Source organism: Salvia hispanica, chromosome 2, assembly GCF_023119035.1.
Source record: "Salvia hispanica cultivar TCC Black 2014 chromosome 2, UniMelb_Shisp_WGS_1.0, whole genome shotgun sequence".
Lineage (NCBI taxonomy): Eukaryota > Viridiplantae > Streptophyta > Magnoliopsida > Lamiales > Lamiaceae > Salvia > Salvia hispanica.
Genome location: NC_062966.1, coordinates 11996769 through 12018054, shown reverse-complemented (window position 1 = coordinate 12018054; position 21286 = coordinate 11996769). Strand labels below are relative to the sequence as shown.

The 21286-nt window shown below is 33.0% G+C and overlaps 2 protein-coding genes across 5 annotated transcripts; both read right to left on the bottom strand.

Annotated features, from left to right (window-relative positions):
- Nucleotides 1–2213: 2213 nt before the first annotated feature.
- On the bottom strand, nucleotides 2214–6016 carry LOC125205690 (zinc finger CCCH domain-containing protein 30). The gene is made up of 2 exons (XM_048104758.1): nucleotides 5755–6016; nucleotides 2214–4714 (listed from the first exon to the last, which is right to left on the bottom strand). The coding sequence occupies exon 2, from the start codon at nucleotides 4643–4645 to the stop codon at nucleotides 2519–2521; it is 2127 nt and encodes a 708-aa protein (XP_047960715.1). The 5' UTR covers nucleotides 4646–4714; nucleotides 5755–6016; the 3' UTR covers nucleotides 2214–2518.
- Nucleotides 6017–13487: 7471 nt separating this feature from the next.
- LOC125207647 (guanylate kinase 2) lies at nucleotides 13488–16568 on the bottom strand. Of its 4 annotated transcripts, none has more exons than XM_048107079.1 (11): nucleotides 16249–16568; nucleotides 15837–15868; nucleotides 15592–15702; nucleotides 15409–15476; nucleotides 15188–15317; nucleotides 14731–15093; nucleotides 14392–14513; nucleotides 14164–14299; nucleotides 14039–14084; nucleotides 13855–13918; nucleotides 13488–13780 (listed from the first exon to the last, which is right to left on the bottom strand). In XM_048107079.1, exons 2-11 carry the CDS (start codon nucleotides 15837–15839, stop codon nucleotides 13669–13671), a joined length of 1155 nt encoding a protein of 384 aa, XP_047963036.1. In that variant the 5' UTR covers nucleotides 15840–15868; nucleotides 16249–16568; the 3' UTR covers nucleotides 13488–13668. The 4 variants fall into 4 exon arrangements, with proteins under 4 accessions (XP_047963036.1, XP_047963033.1, XP_047963035.1 ...); XM_048107076.1 differs by having other exon boundaries at nucleotides 13855–13939; nucleotides 16197–16563; XM_048107078.1 differs by having other exon boundaries at nucleotides 13855–13939; nucleotides 16260–16563.
- Between the last annotated feature and the right edge of the window lie 4718 nt (nucleotides 16569–21286).

Genomic DNA, 21286 nt, shown 5'->3' with positions numbered 1-21286 from the left:
TGAAATAATATTGTTTTGAAATTGCAATAACATACATCACATTATGCATCATTATATAGAATCAATTATAAATAAAAGAAGACTGATTGATAGGTAACCTTAATATATGTTCTCAATTAGTAGTTGATTTTTTTTCCTTGAGAGAAAAGAAAAGTAAAGATATGCGCAAATGAAATAAATTAGGATTTTGAATAGGACGAGTCAGATAAAAGTGATGGTGACAAATTTACATAAAAACCAGAAATAATGGTTTTTTAGTGTTCTTCCCATATTTCGAAAGGGAAAAGGATAAGTGGGATTTATTAAGAATCGTTGATTTAGTCTCGTGTCGTTTGCTGGTGCATTGTGGTTTATCTCAATAGTAACCAAAATTAATTGGACAATGTAAAAGCTAAGTAAGCACCGAAAGCATGAGATGATCCAATAATGGACTTTTGTCTTTTTCTTCACATTTCTAGACACTTGTTCGTGTATAATTTTTCACATTTTATTTTTAATTATGCTCACAATCATCAAATCCATAGATTTCATATAATCAAATCATAGTTCATTAATTTTATTCCTCCTTTTGTTAAATACGTGACAGAGGCATGACTTAATCTAATAATCTTGGCATTAGTAAAAGTAGGATTATGTTTAATTTTTTTTACAAATAAATTTGAATGTTAATTGATAATTAAATTAAGTGGGATACACCCCACCGGAACACAAAGATATGAAGATCATATATTCGAATTGTCGCTACATAAATTAATAGTAGAATCTAATAACTTATCAACAATACTAAATCATGCCATGTTTGATGTTCGATGAGAATAATAATGTATTGAATGCAACATGCACTAATTAATTATGAAAGCTGTGCATAAATTTCCGTAAGGAATATTGTAGCGTTTGTTAGATGCTACCCTTTAACTAATTATTTATGCAATCCAAAAATCCCATACCTTCATCTTCCTTGAAACCAAAATCTATCGTTGGGATCCCAATAAATTAATCTTAGTTGAGGTTCCAATGCTTTCTTGAATAATCCCACTTATATAAAACATTACACTCCACTACCATGGGTATTAATATATTGTTAATTTATGTACTATGATAATGGCAAAATTAATTTTTTTAAAGTGGCTTCAAGAATGGATTTGTACTATTGAATCCAGGTGAAAACCAAGGAATAAAAGAACACCCCATGATTATTTGCTCCTATTTTATTTTATCAACAATAATATGAGTGTAAAATCAGTAGAATAATTCCAGCATGGGTCCAAGGCATTGTTTCTCTCTACTCATAAAGGAAATGGAAATAATACACCAAGTGTTGATGAGATATTTTGCTTAAGAGATAAGTATTCTCTTTTTCACCACTTTCACTTTCCAATATACTGTATTACCTCAAAAAAGAATACTTATTTCACATCTCCGAATTTACCCTTTTTTTCATAATATGAGTGCAGTAATAGCCAAATGATCATTACATCTTCCAAATAAATAAATAAAAGAGGATAAAAAACTGCAGTATAGTCAAACATAAGACCAACAGAGCTACAAAAAATATACTGCAAATATCTCTCACACTCCTAAAATGGAATCAAATCATAGTCAAGATTCATGCCATACATTATCATCATAATCATCATCCCTTCCAAATCAAGTCTGATTATTCCATCCAAATAAAAATAAAAAAAAGATAGCATAGTTGCTGGTGTTTCTATCATTCCACGTCCACATCTCATCTACATCTACATCTACATCAACCGTGAACTCTCAAATCCAACTTTTTAGCATGGAATCCACTGAAATAAGGTTCCATGCTTTCTTTATAATCCACTAGTCCTAAAATAAATACACACTACAAACACCACATGTAAAGGGAATTCCAGAAAGTGATACTTAACTTAGACATTCTAAGCAAATTGAGAATTTAGCATAAAGAAGGAAAGGAAATTCCACAGAACAAAAGGCATATAACGAAGATGATAACACAAACGAATCGCCCGTTATCTTGATGTTACATCAGTGATCAGATAATGCATTCCTTTCCTATCCTGAAATGAACTTATTCCAAGTCACAACAACAAAAGAAAGACTATATTTTTCAACTACATTAACTATGGCAAGATCACAACGACACCTCTAAGCCCTAGGGACACGTATTTACGATGACCCTTGAGCTGATTTATATTGGTAATTTACTAGATAAGAACATAACAAGGTAAGAAACTAGAAAATTCTTATATTTCAGTAAAACTGAGGATAGTTCTTCTCTAAACCGGATGTTTCTTCAACCATCTCGGCTGACTACTCATTCTTTCAACATCTAGTTTAAAAGAATTAATAAAAATAGCAACAAAAAAAATACTTATGTTTATCCTTATACTCAGACCATTGTCCTTTGCATGGCACTATACTGCCTTCTTTTGCTAAAGCTAGCAACCAACGAAATCCGAAACACAAAGCTGGAATCTTCACCAAAAATCTCATCAACTGGACCTAATGGTTTAGAAGAAAGATTCTGATATTACTGAGCCATGAGCTGATCAAGCTGCATTTGCTCGAGCCATGCACCTAAAACAGATTGGTCAACTTGTTCAATCTCGATATTCAAATGCGCACCTTCACCAGAGGATGTGGCAGTACCCGTAGCGCCAGAGACACGGGGCACAGATTTTTCCTTCATTTCCTGTGGGGATTCTTTAACGAGAGAGTGAACCCAAGATAAATCAGGTTCCTCACCATGGTTGAGAAGATCGAAAGAAGAAGATCTCTTCAGCTTCCCAAAGTCATCAGCATTGACACCCCACTCTGGTTGACCATTGGGGGACCCCCACTTCGACCAATTCCCCTCCATGGAGGCGACTGCAGCTGCAGCGTTCGAGCCAAGGTCACGTGAGCTTAGACTACGGAATTGTTGGTGCTGCTTCTCCTGTCGAGCTAGCATGGATACCCGGGCACTGATAGGTGAGATAGGCTCCACAGCACGAGGTGACATTCTTCCGGAAGAGGGAACTCCAAAAGGGCCCTGCAGTAGGGTGTGATCAACGTTTCTTGGTGAAAATGTCGTCTTGATTGGAGAAAGCATGCTCTGTTGCTGCTGCTGGAATTGGTTAAGGACAGCTGACTTGTGTGTAGGTGAGAAAACAGTTGATGCCAATGTTTGATCTGAATATCGAGGAGATGAGCTCTCCACCGAAAAAATTTCCTCCAGATTCGAAGGGGTTAGGGTTTTAGGACGAACAGAACGGTTCATCATATTAGCACTAATACTTGGCTGGGAGAGATGGGGCAGCTCATTCAAGAGCTGCTGCTGCTGCTGGAGATCCATATCTCCGAATGCATTCATGTCTTCAAATGGAATATCTCTAGCATGAAGAGACGAGCGCAGCCGACTAGATTGGAAGTTGCTTCCGGGTAAATGCAGCGCTGGAACATTTTGCTGGAACTGCCAACTTGGGTTTGAAATGCTGTTGGCAGATGGAGACATGGGCGGAGTGAACGGAGATGGGGACATGGCAGGAACTGAAGATGGTGAACCAGGAAGAAGGCTCATCGCTGCAGTGAAATCCATGGCATTGGCAGCAGAGGCATTGGATCGAGGAGAAGGAACAGCAGAGCCAGTGGAGACATACAAGGGTCTGAGCTCCTCTTGTGTGTGAGCAAAGAAGCAAACTCTTCTATTGCAGCTCGTCCCATCCTTGCATAGCCGGGTCCTGTACTGGGCAGGGTGCAGCCAGCACTCGAAAACCCCGTGAGCATATTCACACATGTCCCCTCTTCGACAAGCCCCCTTACGAAAATCTGGACATGGCACACAGCTGTAGTGGTACTTCCTAGGATCCCTTCTTCGAGCATTCTCACCGGGGTGAACGAAGGGGCACTCAGTCCAGTCGTGCGAGTAGGCACGTGAACAAGGCCGTACCTTGAAAGAAAACATCCTAAATTCATCTGTAGAGTAGATGCTGTTCTTGATGTCAGGTAAAGAAGGGTCAACAGGGTATTCTTTCTTCTCGGGGGCTGGGAAAGCAGGAAGATCATTGGATTTCATTCCCTCCGGAGAAGGCACTAACTCCGGAGAACGGGGGGACCCATTTGCAAGAGATGGTGAAAGCGGCGGTGAGTCCAGACTCGAAGCACCTATCAATACTCTAAGATGGTGCTCCTCCTCGAAGGAAGCACCCATTGTGAGCATCATTTGAATGGAATATTTAGTCGCCTGCGACTTTGGAGAGACAACAACAACATCAAGAGGCCTACGGCCATTGGCATCAGTTAAATTCGGATCTGCACCAGATGCCAGAAGCAGTTTCACAGCATCAACTGCATTAACCGATCCACCTGAAGCAGCACAGTGAAGAGCTGTGCTATTATCAACACCACAGTTGCGATTAACATCAACTTCGGGTAAGGAGACAATCAGTTTCAGAACATCAATGCTGCCATAAGTAGCAGCCACCATCAAGGGGGTTAGATGCTGCAGAACCATCTGACTCGAGCCATTTTGTCGCCCATACCATAGCCCAACCTCATCAACACTTGAAGGGTTGCAACCAATAAACTTCTTGAATCCCTCTAGATCATTGTTGGCAGCGTGTTCGAGCAAGCTTGTAAACGTGTCTTCAGTTTCAACATTCAGAAAACTAAAACTCATAGCTGCAGCTCCTCTACTGTCAAATCCAACAGGAGTCAAGATGTTCTATTTCCAGCTTCGGATATCCATCTGGATGACACAGGAAAACAAAAAAAATCCAGTTTGGAATCAGAAAGTGAAGTGAACAACAATACTCATCAAAAAATAAACACTACTAATAAAGGATGCCCTAACATCAAAAAAGCAAGAAAGATTTATTTGAACGAAAGGCTGAAAGCAATCAGATATCTGTGGCTCAAACAAAAGAAACTTATTATAGCATACAAGAGAGGAAATGCTATTTTCTGATAGAAAGGAATAAAGAGTACTATCTGTTCATATCAAATAGGATCAAATTTGCATAAAAAACAACCTTCAAAATCTAGTAAAACAATACTCTGTATATCATTATAGGAAAGGTAGTAAATGGTAAAAGTAAGAAGTGATCTTAACAACCAATTTCAAACTCGGAATACTAAGATTCCAAGCAAGAAAAGTAATGATATTCCGAAAGTTGATCATTGACAGCTTATACTATTCAATCTGGCAAACAAAACATCATGCAGTTATATGGAAAGAAACACTAAAAATATCGTCAATTCATCTTTTTTTAGCATCTCTAGCACTAATAAGCAACTGAATCTGTACTCGAATTCCAAAATTGTCAACCTGAATTAACTAAACTGAAATGAATTTTTCCATTCAATGATCACATAAGGAAAAAATATACCACCTCAAAACTGAAATCCCAGTACAAAAAAAAAACAGAAACTCCAAATCATAGCTACAGAAACATCAATAATCCATCAAAAAATGGAACAGTAGATACCTAATTCATCTTCAATAAACCCAAACCAGAAAAAGAAAAAGAGGAAAAACAACAATTTGAACCCTTGTATCATGCATGCCTGCACACTCAAGTTCAAAAAATCTAAACTTGATCAATTTTCTTACACATAAAACAAGTTCAACAAGGATCAAGATTGAAACTTTCATAAAGCGTAAAGTACAAGCACCACTACATACTGCATAAAAAAAAAGACAAACTAAACCACACAAATACACACTTCTCACACCACACCAGCAAAAACCAAGCACATAAAACGTTGAAAAAGGCAAACTTTCCTCACCATTTAACACCAAATTCAAAAGAGTAAAGATGGTTATCCCACAAGCTGCTGCAGCAGAAGCGTCATCGTTACTGTGTATATACGCTTAAAGTTAAGCGTGTGTATTGGTATAGGGGTTTTACAAATACGGGGAGGTGTATTCACAGATCTAGAGAGAGAAAGTGAGCAATCGAATGAGAAGTTGTGACTACAAAAAGAGAGAGCTTCTTCTTCTCCCCTCTTTTTTCTTCGCCATTTCCTATGCTAATGTTTTTTTGTTTATTCTCTCTCTCTATTTTAATAAATCAAAGAGGAAATCGTCATACCAATATTTATGCTGCATAAAAAAATAATTGAATACTGCCTTAAATTGGACTAATTTGATCTTTGCAATATCACTACCTTTTATTTAATGTTATTTATGAATATATTAAAGGTCTATATAATTAGAGCAAATTTTGATGTCAAATAAGATTATTCGCTTTCCATAGAGATAGAGCTCACCAATAAATTAATTTGTCAGATTTTTGGCTAAATTCATTCACAATTAATCTCCACCACTAATATAACACGATTTAATTGTAGTAATTTGTAACCAAATGAATGGTGTGTACTAGTGATAGCCGTTTTAAATAATTTCACCATTTCATTAATACAGTTTTTAAATAAAAATATTACTCTCATTATTTTATTTTTACTCAATTAATTTTCCACTTACAAAATTAAAATTGTGTAAAATTCATGTCGAACATAAAATGCTACACTTAAAATAAGACAAGTGTAGCAATAATAGTCTCTCTCAAATTATTTCTATTATATTCCTACTAATTTACAATTTATACCTATCATTTATTCATTTTTTATTTTATTATTATTTTCATTCTTTCTCCTACTTTATTCACTTTTTATCTTTATATTTTATTAATCTTTTAATAAAATCAGTGTCCATCCATAAGACTTCTTGGTGGACTGGGGAGTATTATTTAAATACGTACTAATACTTTTTCTATTCCCAGACAATAATCTTCTTTTTACCATTTTGCTTTGTCTCGCAAAATTAATTAATTTTTTATTTTTGGCAAGTTTTTCCTGTTATAAGGTAAAGATCTTGTTCCAAATATCTCTATTATTTTTTCTTTCTATCCCTCTCGTAGTATTTACCAATTTTGTATTTAAATTTGTGCCGTTTATAAACTTCTTGGAGTACTATATTTTTGAAGTAATTAATTAAAATAATTTGTTTAAAATCTCAATCTTGTGTTTTATGTAATCGAAATTTTCATCCTGAAGTAATTTACATCCGCGACAATATTATGAAAAGTAAAAGTGATTTTTTTTCCTAAGGGAGTGGTTGACTTAAATCACTTCATAGTCATGACTAGGATACCGTGCGCCGCGTAGCAGGTGATTTTAGCCGGAAAGGTTTAATTTACTGTTTGGTGGAATATAATGAAATTTAATCATCATGCAGATTCAGTTAATTACAAATGAATTTTCAATATTTGCGTACAATATTATTTTTTACACCAAAGTTTTAACAGTAAGCACACCTGTTGAAGTTGACGTTTGCATATAAGTTTGTTGAATAAGATCAATTTTGCGAAGATTTCAAGTAGTATCACTGTTATGCTACGGGAAATTAATTATATGGAGTATATAACTAAGTTAAAAGAAATACCGGACTTATATTTTTGGATATATATTGATAAACCATAATTAGGATTATCAGAAAATTTTGACAATTTTACTTTTGTGAATGTTATAGTATCGACTATTTATGTTGAGAAGTAATTAGATTATCAATCAAATCAATAACAAATACTAGCTCACTTAAAATCATATTGAAGTTTTCCTAAAAGAGACATGATCTTGAAGTCTTCAAATCAATTACTCCTTTACTCTACAATTTCCTCCTCTTTTTCTTTGTCATTTGTCTATTTCATTTTATGTTTTTTTAAATTGTGCAGAATGCACTTGTCTTCTTCCTTCGATAGAATATATCAAAACAATTGTTTATTTCAATAGATTCTTATACAATTTTTCCGTTTTAGTAAGTCATTGTATTTTGATTGTTTATTTCAATAAATCCTTGTACAATTTTTTCGTTTTAGTAAGTCCTTATACTTTGATTGTTTATTTCAATAGATCCTTGTACAATTTTTCCGTTCTAGTAAGTTCTTGTACTTTGATTGGATATTTCAATAAATCCTTGTACAATTTCTGTTTTAGTAAGTCCTTATACTTTTAGAGTAAAGGTTAAAATTTGGTCCAAAACATTCACTTTTTGAAAATTGGGTCCAAAACATTTGAAATTGTTATCGAAGTGGTCCTAAACATTTGAAATCGTTGTCGAAGTGGTCCTTTTCCGTCAAAAACTAACGGTCAACGCCTAATTAAAGATTTTTTTAACTTAATTAATACACTAATGCATAATTAATTAAACAAAATTAAATATAAAATTAATAAAATGCAAAAAATTTCAAAATCGACTATTTCTCCCTCATTTTCCTTCTCTTCAATCTCTCCTTCGTTCTTCCTAAATCGGAATCTCTATCTTCTTCTCTCTGGTGCTCAACGTCGTCGCGTCTTTCTCTCGACTGACAACGAGCAGGCAGAGGCGACGGAAGCGAAACCATCTTCCAGCAACAGCGACCGCGTCAGCGGAGATAACAACACCGGACCGCCGAGAAAAAATTGAGAGAGAGATGAGGAGGACCGAAAGAAATGGGGGTTGATGGCGACAACAATGGTGGACGGTGACGGTTTTGATCTCGGACAGCAGCAATGCGGAGAAATACACGATGACGACGATTTGTAGAGGAGCAAGCAGAGAGAGAAAGACGCGACGACATTGAGCACCAGAGAGAAGAAGAGAGAGATTCCGATTTAGTAAGAACGAAGGAGAGATGGAAGAGAAGGAAAAGGAGGGAGAAATAGTCGATTTTAAAATTTCATACTAGCATTTTATTAATTTTATATTTAATTTTTATCTAATTAATTACGCATTAGTACATTAATTAAGTTAAAAAATCATTAATTTGGCATTGACCGTTAGTTTTTGGCGAAAAAGGACCACTTCGATAACGATTTCAAATGTTTTGGACCCGATTTTTAAAAAGTGAATGTTTTGGACCAAAATGGTATTCTGGCTATTTAGGACCAATTTTGACCTTTATTCTATACTTTTATATTCGATATATTCAAATCCTTATTTAACGGAACCGTTAACTTTTTTGTTATAAAATAACACATCATATATTAATTATTTAAATATATTCTACCTAATAAAAAAAACAAAACACAAACAAAATAATAACAAAACCTAAAATGGCAGAATATATTTAAATAATTAATATATGATGTGTTATTTTATAACAGAAATGTTAACGGTTCCGTTAAATAAGAATTGGAATATATCGAATATAAAAGTAAAAGGACTTATTAAAACATAAAAATTGTACAAGGATCTATTGAAATAAACAATCAAAAGTACAAGGACTTAAGGATGTGTTTTGCGTAGAATATATTACTAATACTTGATATATTTATTGTTTATTGTTTATTGTTGTTGTTTACATGATAAATGCATATCATATATGCATCTCTAAAATGCCTGTAGTACAACTCCCAAGCTTAATTATTCCTAAGTTATGGTTACCATTACCTATAACTCAAATTAATACTTATAATTAGACACCTTACATTTAAAAGAAATAGTTAATAAGATCTTTTTAGTCAATTAATGAGGTTAGTTTGTGTTTTTAAAAACACCACCTTCGCATTTCACTTTTGGTGTCTCAACTAAAATTAAGAAATGCAAATGAAAGCATCCCGAAAATGCAACGGATTAAGGATGTAATAGACAATTGTCCCTTAATTAAGGACTCTTTTCTTTTCTTTGGTTTAATTATCATGTAACCATCTAACTGATTAAACATTCCTAGCTTTTATTACTAGTAAATTAAGAGGAAGACTCATATTGTACAAATTAAAGTATAGATAATCGATAAGGAAATAATGTTCACAATAACGAATAAGCATAAATTTAATAAAGACTTCAAATAACAAAATGTATACCCCTCGTTTTTGAAAATATATCTCATTTTTCGATTAACTTTCGTTTACATTTCTTAAATCTATATCAGAGTTAGTCAAAGTGAGATTTTAAATTATTGATGAAGTTTTATTTGGTAGTAGTAGAAGTTAGGAAATGCTACAAAATAAAGTTTATAATATCATGATTATTATAATTATTTGTAAATTGTAGTAATACATTAATTTCAAATAACTAGCTGGGAAACTGAAAAGACAATTTGCAAATCATAGAACGAACATCAGGCCCAAGTCAATTCTAGTTCAACATTACGTCAAATCAAATCAGTAAGGGCAAATGTAAAATTATATTTATTTTAAAAAGTTATACTCCTTCCGTTCTATACTAATGCAGTCATTTTCTATTTTGAAAAGTTCTAAATTAATTGAATCATTTCTATTATATGCAAAAAGTAACTCTCTCTCCATTTCTATTACTCTTTTCATCATCTATTTAACACACTATTCATAAACTTCATGTTCAAAAGAAATATCTCTATTAATAAGGAACGGAGGAAATACTTTCTAGTGTCATATCCATGATCCTAAAAGGAAAGGGGCTTAATAAAATTTAATGGAAGCTAACGAAGGGGGCGTCTATGGAAAATCTACGACCGGGTCCATAGTAGTGGATCACCGGGGAGGGGCAATCGCCCCTCCTGCCCGTCCCTAGATCTACCACTGGTACCTTCATCCAAAAATAATATACACATGAATGTCATTAGGTTACTATATGATTCAATATCATATTGATTATTCTTTTAAAATTAAGTTGTGCGATTATTTTAATTGAAAGGGTAGCTTTGACTTATTATTATATAATTATTCATCTAAAATTAAGTTGTAAGTAATAAGATTCAATTTCATAAGCCAGATTAACATAATAAATATTCAATCATGAGATATAATCTTGAAACATCTTTAAACATTACGTACTACTAAAAAAAGGTTAAAAATATTTTTAATATAATTAAGTATCCTAATTTGTGATTATAAATATACCGCCAATGATTTAAAAACATTTTTATTGATGGTGTTTTGACTAAAATTAGGGGATACAAATGGAAGTATCATAAAAAAAAAAAGAAAATATTTCTGTGATTCAAATAGTTTGTCCCTAACTTATAGACCACTTTTTTTTCATCCTAAATTGCATTTCTATGTTTGTGTCCTTAAAAGGTACATATATGTAAATGTTACAATATAATTAATGCTATATCCCTATATGGAAATAAGATAAACTAAAACTGCTCGCTCTTGTGAATTGCGATACAATTAACCCTCAAATTATGAGGAGAACGTAATAAAAGGTGGAAAAAATTATACCTGGACAGCATTTGAAAAATGTTTATTAATATCTGCTCAATTTTTTCCGGATAAATAGCAAATGGTGAGAGGAATGAAGTAAAAATGGTTTATGATAGCTAAAACAATAATATGATCAAATTATCGATAATATTCGAAAAGGATATATATTTTGTGCTGGATAGAAATTGAATAAAGTTGGGCTGTTCGAAAAGGATATATGTCATGAGTTGGATAAAAATTGAATAAAGTTGGGCTACTAATTAGTAGTGTTAAAATAAGGATGTGTGGTGCATTTCGATTATATTGGCAAACGATCCATTTAAACACAATTTGAGTGAAGGTATAAAGAAAAAGAGTTAACTACAAAAAGATACTACTCCATAATGGAGTTTGTACATTTCCAGTATACGATAGTACTCCTCACGTCTCATATTATTCGCACTTTTCATTTTAGATAGTAAATTTGAGATTGATTTTTCAGTATAATTAATTTAGTATATTAAATATAATAAAGGATCATTTAATTAATAAGAAAACACTTCATTAACTCTAATATATATTAATTAGTTATCTTAATTCTTACTTAAAATAGAAATCATATAAATAGTTTGGGAGGAGTCGAATAGAAAAGTGCAACTAACATGGGACAGATATAGTAGAAAATAACACAATATCATGATCATCAAAGATTTAAAGGTATTTGGACAAATACTGAAATAGCTGAGGTAATTTTGCGCAATTATATTTTCAATTTTTAAATGTGATGGAACTAATAAATAGTTAGTGTTTTCCATGAATTACCTAATCTTACCATTTAGGGTCACATATATTTATACATCTTGAATCATTTTTAGATATCATAACTTATCAACTAATCCTAATTTGTTGGTCTAAATAGAGCGTACGTTCATCAATCTCCTAAGGCTAAACAATCCTACTACTAATATGTTGTCAACACAACAGTCATATAAAAGTTTTTTTAGTTTTATTACTATCATTCTACTTCCACCTAATTAATTTCGTCATTCAATCATATAAAATACTATACTTTCGTGGTATCATGTTTAAAGGGTATATTTATAATGTTGCAATCGAATCAATGGCCTTGATAAAATGCAAGTACTACATGCATTAGTTTATAGTAGTATCATTTACGTGCCCATTTTGGAACGGAATCATTGATAACATTTCGTATAACTACAAAGTGTATTAATACTAACATAGAAATAGATTAAATTAAAATATTTTCCACTAGAGCTAATATGAGTTTTTGTAATTCGAAAATAATGAACAGGATTGAATGTTTAAACTTGTAAAATTAATCAACGTATATGCATTTTGTATGGTACAAATATTTTATACGAAAGTAAATACGAAGAGTTGTGTTCCAAAAGCCAAACTAATTAAGTGCATTATCTAGTCTAGCATCTTCCTCTTTTTCTTTATTTTTTTGTGATTTTGATCGTTAAAAGAAAAAGAAAAAAAGAGACCGATTATTTGTTGGGTGTTGTGGATTATACACATGTCATGAATTGCTTGCTTCGGCAACTACTATCACCAAATGGGAATTTTTAGATGTCACAAATTTGTGATATCACCCACAATTGTGGATTGCATGGGCCACCTCAAAATATTATCACCATTTACTTCATAATTAATTTACTTTTTTTTTTTTGTGGGTTAATAAAATATAAAGGGTATGCATACTACAAACCTATAGTGGGATCTTATAGGGTACATTATTAAGTAGGGCATACAGCTTTTAAGTTATTAAATGATACAAAACGTCAAATTAAAGTTAATACTAAGCTTACCCATAAACTTGACACGATTACACAATTTAGAAGAAATTCCATTATTTGTGTTTTAATTTAATTTTGTAATTTTGAATTAGATTTGAATTTGTACATGAATTAATAATTGATTAATATGAGTGATTTATTCCATATGGAACATTATCATATCTTCATTTCAGTTTGAATACTAAATCTCAATTGAAATAACTAAATTAGTAGCGAATAACATCGAGTAACATAAAAGATTGGACAGAAATTCCGAAGACTTGTTTCATAAAACAAGCATCCTGGCCGTATGTATCGATGGGCTTTTCTGCTCGGCCAATAGATACCAAACATGGGCCGTTTTAAAGCCCGAGTTACAATAAAATGCCAGATTGGCCCACGAAGTCTTTAAATGTTGGCTTGGATGTGTTGAGTTGTTTTCACGAAAATCTTTTGGTCACATGAAAAAAGTGGTGTGTCCTACCCTTCTCTTCACCAAATGAATCTTTTCCAAGAGACATTCACATAGTTAAATAGGAGAAAAGTTGATGCAAACATCAAGAGGAGTTAGACTAAAAGGAAGCAACATCAAATTCATAACTTTAAAATATAACAATTAGCCATTCTTAGCCGCACCCACAGCATGCTCTCTCTCTTTCTCATTCAGACCACACTTCAAAATTCTATGCTTCAGAATCCCAACTCAGCTTTCACTAAAACAAATGTGCTGAAAAAGATAAATAAACAACAATTGTTAGCCAAGAAACCCTAGCTCAGAGTCAGACAGCTCTTCCGCTGCACCGATCTTTAGGCCCCTTGTCCTCCCAGGCGCCCCGCCCCTGATCAAACCCAAATCCAGCACAAACCTACAACAACCGAGCCATGGAGTCAGAATCGCAACACTGAAACCACCATCACAGCTGCAAGTAACTCGAATTACCTTTCCTGCTCTGCTGCGCCGCACTTCATCACTATCTTCTCCCCAATTTTCAAACCTGTGTGTTCTACAGGAACATGGACCAACTCTAATATCGGATCACACACGCAAAACCAACAATCAATACGAGCTGTGATAATAATGGTAGCTAATGAAACTAGGCTAACACATTGGGAAACTAACTGACCTGATTTTGGGGTGGTCTTGACAGCATTTGTGAGGCCTAAGAGCACCTAAAGAATGCAAACTTAAGGGCTTAGATTTTCTACTCGTATGATTACATAAACGACATGAACACCAAGGCAGACTCACCTTAAGCTTTTCATAGCATTTCTCAAGATCATCGTTAACCAATATATGATCAAAGAGGCCAGGCGATGCTCCCTGCTCGAGTTCCGCCTTAGCATTCCTGAGTCGTTTTTGGATCTGTTCCTCAACCTCAGTCCCCCTGCAAACAAGAGTCGAGCATCTTTACTAGATAAAGGAGCATGTAAGCTGAGTGTCAGGTGAGAAGGAGAAATTGTCTTAAGCCTAGCAAACCTTGCACGAAGGCGTTTCTCTAGCTCCTCAAACGAGGGAGGACAGATAAAGATAAAAATGGCTTCCAGAGAGCTAGTCCTCACGGATCTTGCCCCTTGAACATCAATGTCAAGGATACATCTCTACACGAAAATCACACAAGCCATCCTTAGGCTTACAACATAAACAAGCATTTTGATTTTATACAATCTTTACTCAATATTCTAGATTAAGATCATCAATTCAGATATAACATATGTTTTCACATCACATGTTCCATGCCAATACTCAAGATGACCCACAGCATGAAAATGCAAGTGCCCGGCCAATTTTAACTCAGCAAAGGAAGGAGCTATATACCTTTCCTTTCTCAGCAACGACATCAACAGCTTCTACACTGGTTCCATATAGGTTCCCATGGACAGCTGCAAACTCGAGGAATTTCCCACCATCTATGTCTCTCTCCATGACACCACGCTCACTGAAATGGTAGTGGACTCCATTCTGCTCATTATTCCTTGGAGCACGAGTGGTGTGGCTTACTGAGAACCCAAACATCAATGGAAATTCTTCCATCAGTTTGGCAATGAGCGTACCCTTACCAACACCGGAAGGACCGCTGATGACAATAGGTTTTTCAGCTTCACCAATCACTCCTTTACTCCATGCAACCACCTCAGTCCCCAATCTTGCCTTCTGTTCTCTCACAAACGCAGTATTAACCTGTAAATCAAGAAAATGGATGGTATGCTAAGCATTGGGAACAATGTAGATTCAAAACGAAAAACTGAGAGCAACTGCATTCTCAAAGACCAACCTCCAGAAACCAAAAGCAATCCTCAGAGGACGTGCCCCCCCTAATGACCAGAACTCGATCCTGATCTAAGACGACAGCTGAGTGGCCCCTTGATGCCTTAGGTTTTGTTCCCAACACAATGGGGAAAACCCTACAAAGTTAACAAGCCTATTTATTAGCTCCCCTCTCAGCTAAGCAAAACTACTACAGAGCAAAACGAACAGACATACTCAATGCCTCACCATTCATTAGTCGACTTATCAAAAACACGAACAGCCAATGATTCGCTCTTAGGGTCACCAATGACATACTGGTGTTCAAAAGACAATCCGAAAAACAGTTATAACCAGGCATTCTTCAACCCGATAGGGTGTAGATTTTCATAAAAACATGAATATTTTTCAAGAAAATATGGCTAACCATACCGTTCTATTACAACCAACATCAACAGCAGTTTCACACCCCTTCGACTTCAAGTGAAAACCGTTGGTTAAATTACTCTTGAGATCCTCCACAAGAAAAGCTGGAGCTTCCCCCTAATCGTAGCACAATCAACACAACAAAGCATTGGAAAATCAGATAAATATGCTATTCTATTGCATTCTAAGAAAAAAAACATTGTTCATTCCATATGAATAGAAAAACAACAAGATAATTGATATAAACTCACCATAGATTCAAGCGATTCAACACTGACTGGCTCTGTTAAACGACAAAGAAAATGAATGAGACCAAGATCGCATCAAGCTATTCCAAATCAATAAAAAAAGCACATAGCTATCCATCTAGCCCTAAATCAATACATATATGATACCTACATAGATAAATAAGTATGCAATGAAATAAACAACACATCAACCAAAAACGTAAATGAGAATGGTGGGTGGAACAAAATGCAAGGCATACAATAATTTACAGATTTCGAAACGGCAAAACCCACATAATCATCCCAAATCATACAATCGCACCCATAAAAAAGCAGAAATGTTCCGCGAAAAATGAAAAAAAACACAGGAAACCCAGCTCCCACCTAGAAAAAGTGGATCAGATATTAACTTGGGAGAGAAAACAATGAAGAATACATATGAATTACTGCAAATTGGCAGAAGGGAGCTTGGCTTGACGTCCGTTTCGTGCGGGGATGCGCTATTTAATATTTCTCCTTTTGAATCGGGGAAATTAGGTGTAATGGGATTGGAAACAATCGTGAAAAGGAGAGATTCTTGAAACAAGATTGAAGTTTTAGTATTGAATGAGTCAGAAAACTTGAACAAGGAGAGCTAACAGCCGCAATGAGAGACAAGTTTCTCCCACATTGCAAGCCCTCGTTTTTATAAATAGACTTTACTCCCGTGCGCGTGAGAGACAGAGTTGCAAATTTGCAATTCGGTTCAGGAAATCTTTAAGGACTACATGTCGGCTTGGCCTCTCTTTCTGCTCTTTTTCCCTTTTTGTTGTTTCTTTCAAATTTTTATTTATTTTTACTTTCAGATTTGCAAATATTTCTTGTGGTGTGTTTATTTTTTTTTTCAAGGAAAGCTAATTTCAGACACATCATTTAATAAAAACTGACTAAAATAATAGAATTGTTTTAATTGTATGGACGCAACTTGTATAAATATAATTGGTTGGGGTTCATATGACTCATGTTTTGGTATGATGACATTGGTACTCGACTCTAAGATAATGCCACGTGTTAGCAAACATGGCCTATTTGGTTACTCCATTTTATACTCCCTCTCCATCTTAATAAAAACAAAATTTTTTGAATGGACATTACTTTAATACAGTACGTAATTGATAAAATTAAAAAAATATATAAAATATTATGTGTGAAGAATGAGTTTTACTTTTAATATTAAAAGAATATATTAAAAATAAAAAAATATAATTTTAAAGGACAAGCTAAAATGATAATAATTTTTCTTTTACCGTAACGGATGAAGTAATATAATTCGTTTATTGTGATTTTTCTAAGCTCAAATCTTTGGATCGATGAAAGTAATTGGAGAACTTTGGCTTCAGATAGTCCAGTTAAATATTTGTCATTCTACAAATATGAGTGATTGTCATTAATATGTATTGAATAAATTAGATGCTAATTTTATTGTTAGCTAGTCAACTAGCTTACTAGTCTGAAATTCGAAGCGTATTTGATAAGTTAGTAATACCAAGATAGAGAATTATATATAGACATTTCTAATTATTTGATATTATAGTTAAGCTTAACTCAAAGCCCAATATAAGACAAGGGCCCTCCCCAATCTTACCAAAATTATAACTTTAACCATGTTTATGTAACTCACCAATTTGTCAAGTTAAGCCATGTTATTTAATATACTATACAATTTTAGATAATTTCTGTTTTATCAAACAGCAACGAAAAAAAATCATATCTTTGACATGAAGCCCGCATTTATTATCTTATTTTATAAATATTCTCATATTCCATCTTTTTTATCAAACGAGTCATTAAGATTATAATTAAAAAATTTGATGTGATAAAATTATAGTCTAAGTAGCCCATGTCCAATTAGCTCAAAATTTATCCAAAACTTGGTAGATTGACCCGATTAAATATAACTAAACTACAGATCCATTCGCGAGATTGATGGCGACTTAGTGCTTATGACATGGTCATAAAACTATTTTCGTGATGGATTCCATTAATAATTAAAAATTCAGAAGATCGCAAAATAATAGAACAAAATCTCGGTTATTTCTTATTTGAATTCTAAGTGTTTCCAAAGGCGGAACATTTAGTCGTATAAAGTGCTAATTCTTGGTCTCAATTTAAAAACAAGATACAAAACTCATGAAAAGTCAAAAAGTTGTTAGTTGGGATGCACAAAATCTAATGAAACTACTTGCTCAATTTGATAATTCAATCGTAACTGAAAAAACAAGAATAAGAATGTTCCGTTCCATGCTACATGGATGATTACGATTCGTAGTAATTTTAAAAATCCAGAGCTGGCAATATTGACAAAATGAAAAGGCTAAAAAGTAGTAATACTTTTAAATATTATCATTATCCGAAAATTGTACTAAGACTTGACTCACTAAATTAATAAGATAGGTGGAAATCATATGATGAAAAGGCAAGGAAATTTTCCATTTAAAGGGAGTATGATTGGTTACTTTAATGAGTCGTATTGTCACACGAATTAATCCATTATGATTTATTATATTTAAAAAATTAGAGATGTGTAATTTGTTTTCTATATAACTTTAAAATAATTAAAGAATAAAACTTTTGTTTATATGTAACATGTATATAATCACATTAATAATGAGTTTTATAGTATTAGAATCAAATTAAATAAAAAGAATTGATACTAACGTGGACTAAAAGAGAGCTATACTTACTGATGGTGGTCACCTAATATATATAGGATTTGTATAAGTCCTCATAAATCAAAGGCAAAATTTAGGTACCGACACATTAAGCCTTTATTTGTACTTTTATGATATCATCAGTTGTATCCATTTAGATCCAATAAAGATCTAGTTTTATTTTTAATTTGTATAAAAGCTTGGGTCCGGTTAGGTTTGAGATTTTTTTAGTTTAACATCTCAATACTTAATTAAACTAAAAAATCTCAATTGATCATAAAACCTCTTTTGCTCTATAAAAGCTTTGTTTATCATATTTGGAATACTAATGTCTCATCTCATGCGATTTATGATTGAACATAAAAAAAGTGGACGGCAAGTTTGACTAAGATGTTGGGCCGTCGGCCCAGATATATATGTAAAGAATGGTATGTGAATGTTTGGGCTCAATGGCTTCAAAAAAGAGTTTGAGATAGAAAGACCATACTACTTTCTCTTTCGAAAAAATAAAATATTAGTAGGAGTACTATTTTTGTGCTGTGTTGAGGCTTATGCAATAAAATGTTGTGCAATGGATCAATATCGAAAAAGGAATAAGACATAGACATCAATTACGATTTCAATTTTTTATAGTGGCACTAGAGAAATGTTATGTTAGTACCTTAGTATATTTATCTTATATTTTATACCTTATGCGTATCATTTATTTTGATCTTTATACTTACAAAAATATTATTGACGTTATTAATTTATAAACTAATTGAAATTAAAAGTTCGATTTGTTTATTTTTTCTATAACCTCAAATAATAAATTAATAAAATAACAAATATAAATTTATGTTTTATGTCATTTATACATTTAATAATATCAATAACAAATTTGAAGGTATTATACTTCAATTAAATGTATAAAATAAAATTAATTACATTCAATATGATTTAAACGAGATTGCATACAAATTGACTATGTAAGTGTTACATTTTTAGCATTTGAATATACTTCGTAAGAGGCACGTACAAATTAATTAGTTAAATGTATAGAAGAATAAAAACCAAAAGCAGTGAAAATACTTTTTTAAATAGGAATATGATCATTTGTGTTATTCAACTTAGGGGCTTCTTTGTATGATAGAATGGAATGGTGGAATGGAATGTGATTCCTACTTTCATTCTATTCATTTGCTTGGTGTGATGGAATGAATAAGTGAATGAATGAAAATGCAAAGGAATTTTAAGGAAATTGATATTCCATTCCACCCTCATTTCACTCCATCATACCAAGCATATGGATGATGAGCTATGTCATTTCATAAGAAGTAAGATGGTAGGATGGTAGCAAAGTTCATATAGGGAGACGCTTAACAGTTCATATACAATTTTCAATATATTTATACCCATGTAGATATTCATACATGCATATTTATAATAAATACTCGTATAAATCATCTATGATATCTCAAAATATATTCCCTATGTCTCAATAAATATAATTAGTTTTAGACACGAGATATTATACAATGATGTTTTGTGAGTTAATGAGAAGAGAGTAAAGTAACATAGAATAAAAAGTAGAGTCGGTGTTATTTTCAATTTTAAAAAATATTTTATTTTTAATAAGATAATCAATAAATATTTTATTTTAATGTGTTAAATAGAGTATAATCCATGAAATGGTATGGATAGAGTGGGGGGACCCTAAAATCAGAATGCCATGAAGAAAATAGACAGTGCATGATGCCATGGCATGATGCATGTCCAATAAAGTGGTGCACTCAATCTCAATCACTATACTCAAAATAAAATTTTACCCCTTTTATGTTTTTTTATTTCCTTAAAGTATCTTTATTTATTAACTATCATTATAGGGCTACCACAAATATTACAAAAGTCAAGTGCAAGCCCACATCATTACACAATTTGCCATGCACATGACCTTGGTGGACACATGAGAAATACACACAAATCCTTCCAAGGAATATGATCCTTCCATGGACAATATAAAATTTTATGCAGTACTATAATTTTTTAATGGTGGTAACAAAATGTCAAAATGGTCTTTGGTCAATTTTTTCAGAAGCAAATAGTACTAGTAGTTATTTACATGCTCTATATAAATTATGCACTACTTAAATTTATTACTAAATGTGATTTTTTTGCAATACGAATCTAATACTAATAAAAAAGTGATGGGCATCATATGATCATGGGTTTCGTAGCTAACATCTTAACTCTTGGATAATTTAATCCTTAATCACTTATTAATGCTACTTAACCATCATCTAAACTTATGATTATGTCAAAAGCGACCGATATAAAAAGCAATGCGGTGGTACGAAATTTAAGAAAAGAAAAATACAATCATTTCTAACAAAAAGAAAAAAAGAAACGAATATATTATATGTCGGGTCGTCATTAATATAATTAACTAACTTCCTATCAATTTTATCCAACCCAAATGCTACAAATTTCTACTCGTCTTAAAATTAATGAAACATGCTTATACAATGCTTCCTCCGTCCATAAAAAATAAACATAATTAAATATAGCACGTGTTTTAATGTGAAATTAGTAAAATAACAGAGAAATAGAAAGTAAGAGACGGGTAGAGTTAGTAGATTGTAGGTAGGGCTGATAACATTTTGGAACGACACGATAACATGACACGAACCCGCACGAAATTAATGGGTATGTATCAAAGCTTATTGGGTTCGTGGCATTATCGTGTCGACACGATAACGACACAAAAATTTCGTGTCGTGTTCGTGTTACACGTTAAGTATACTA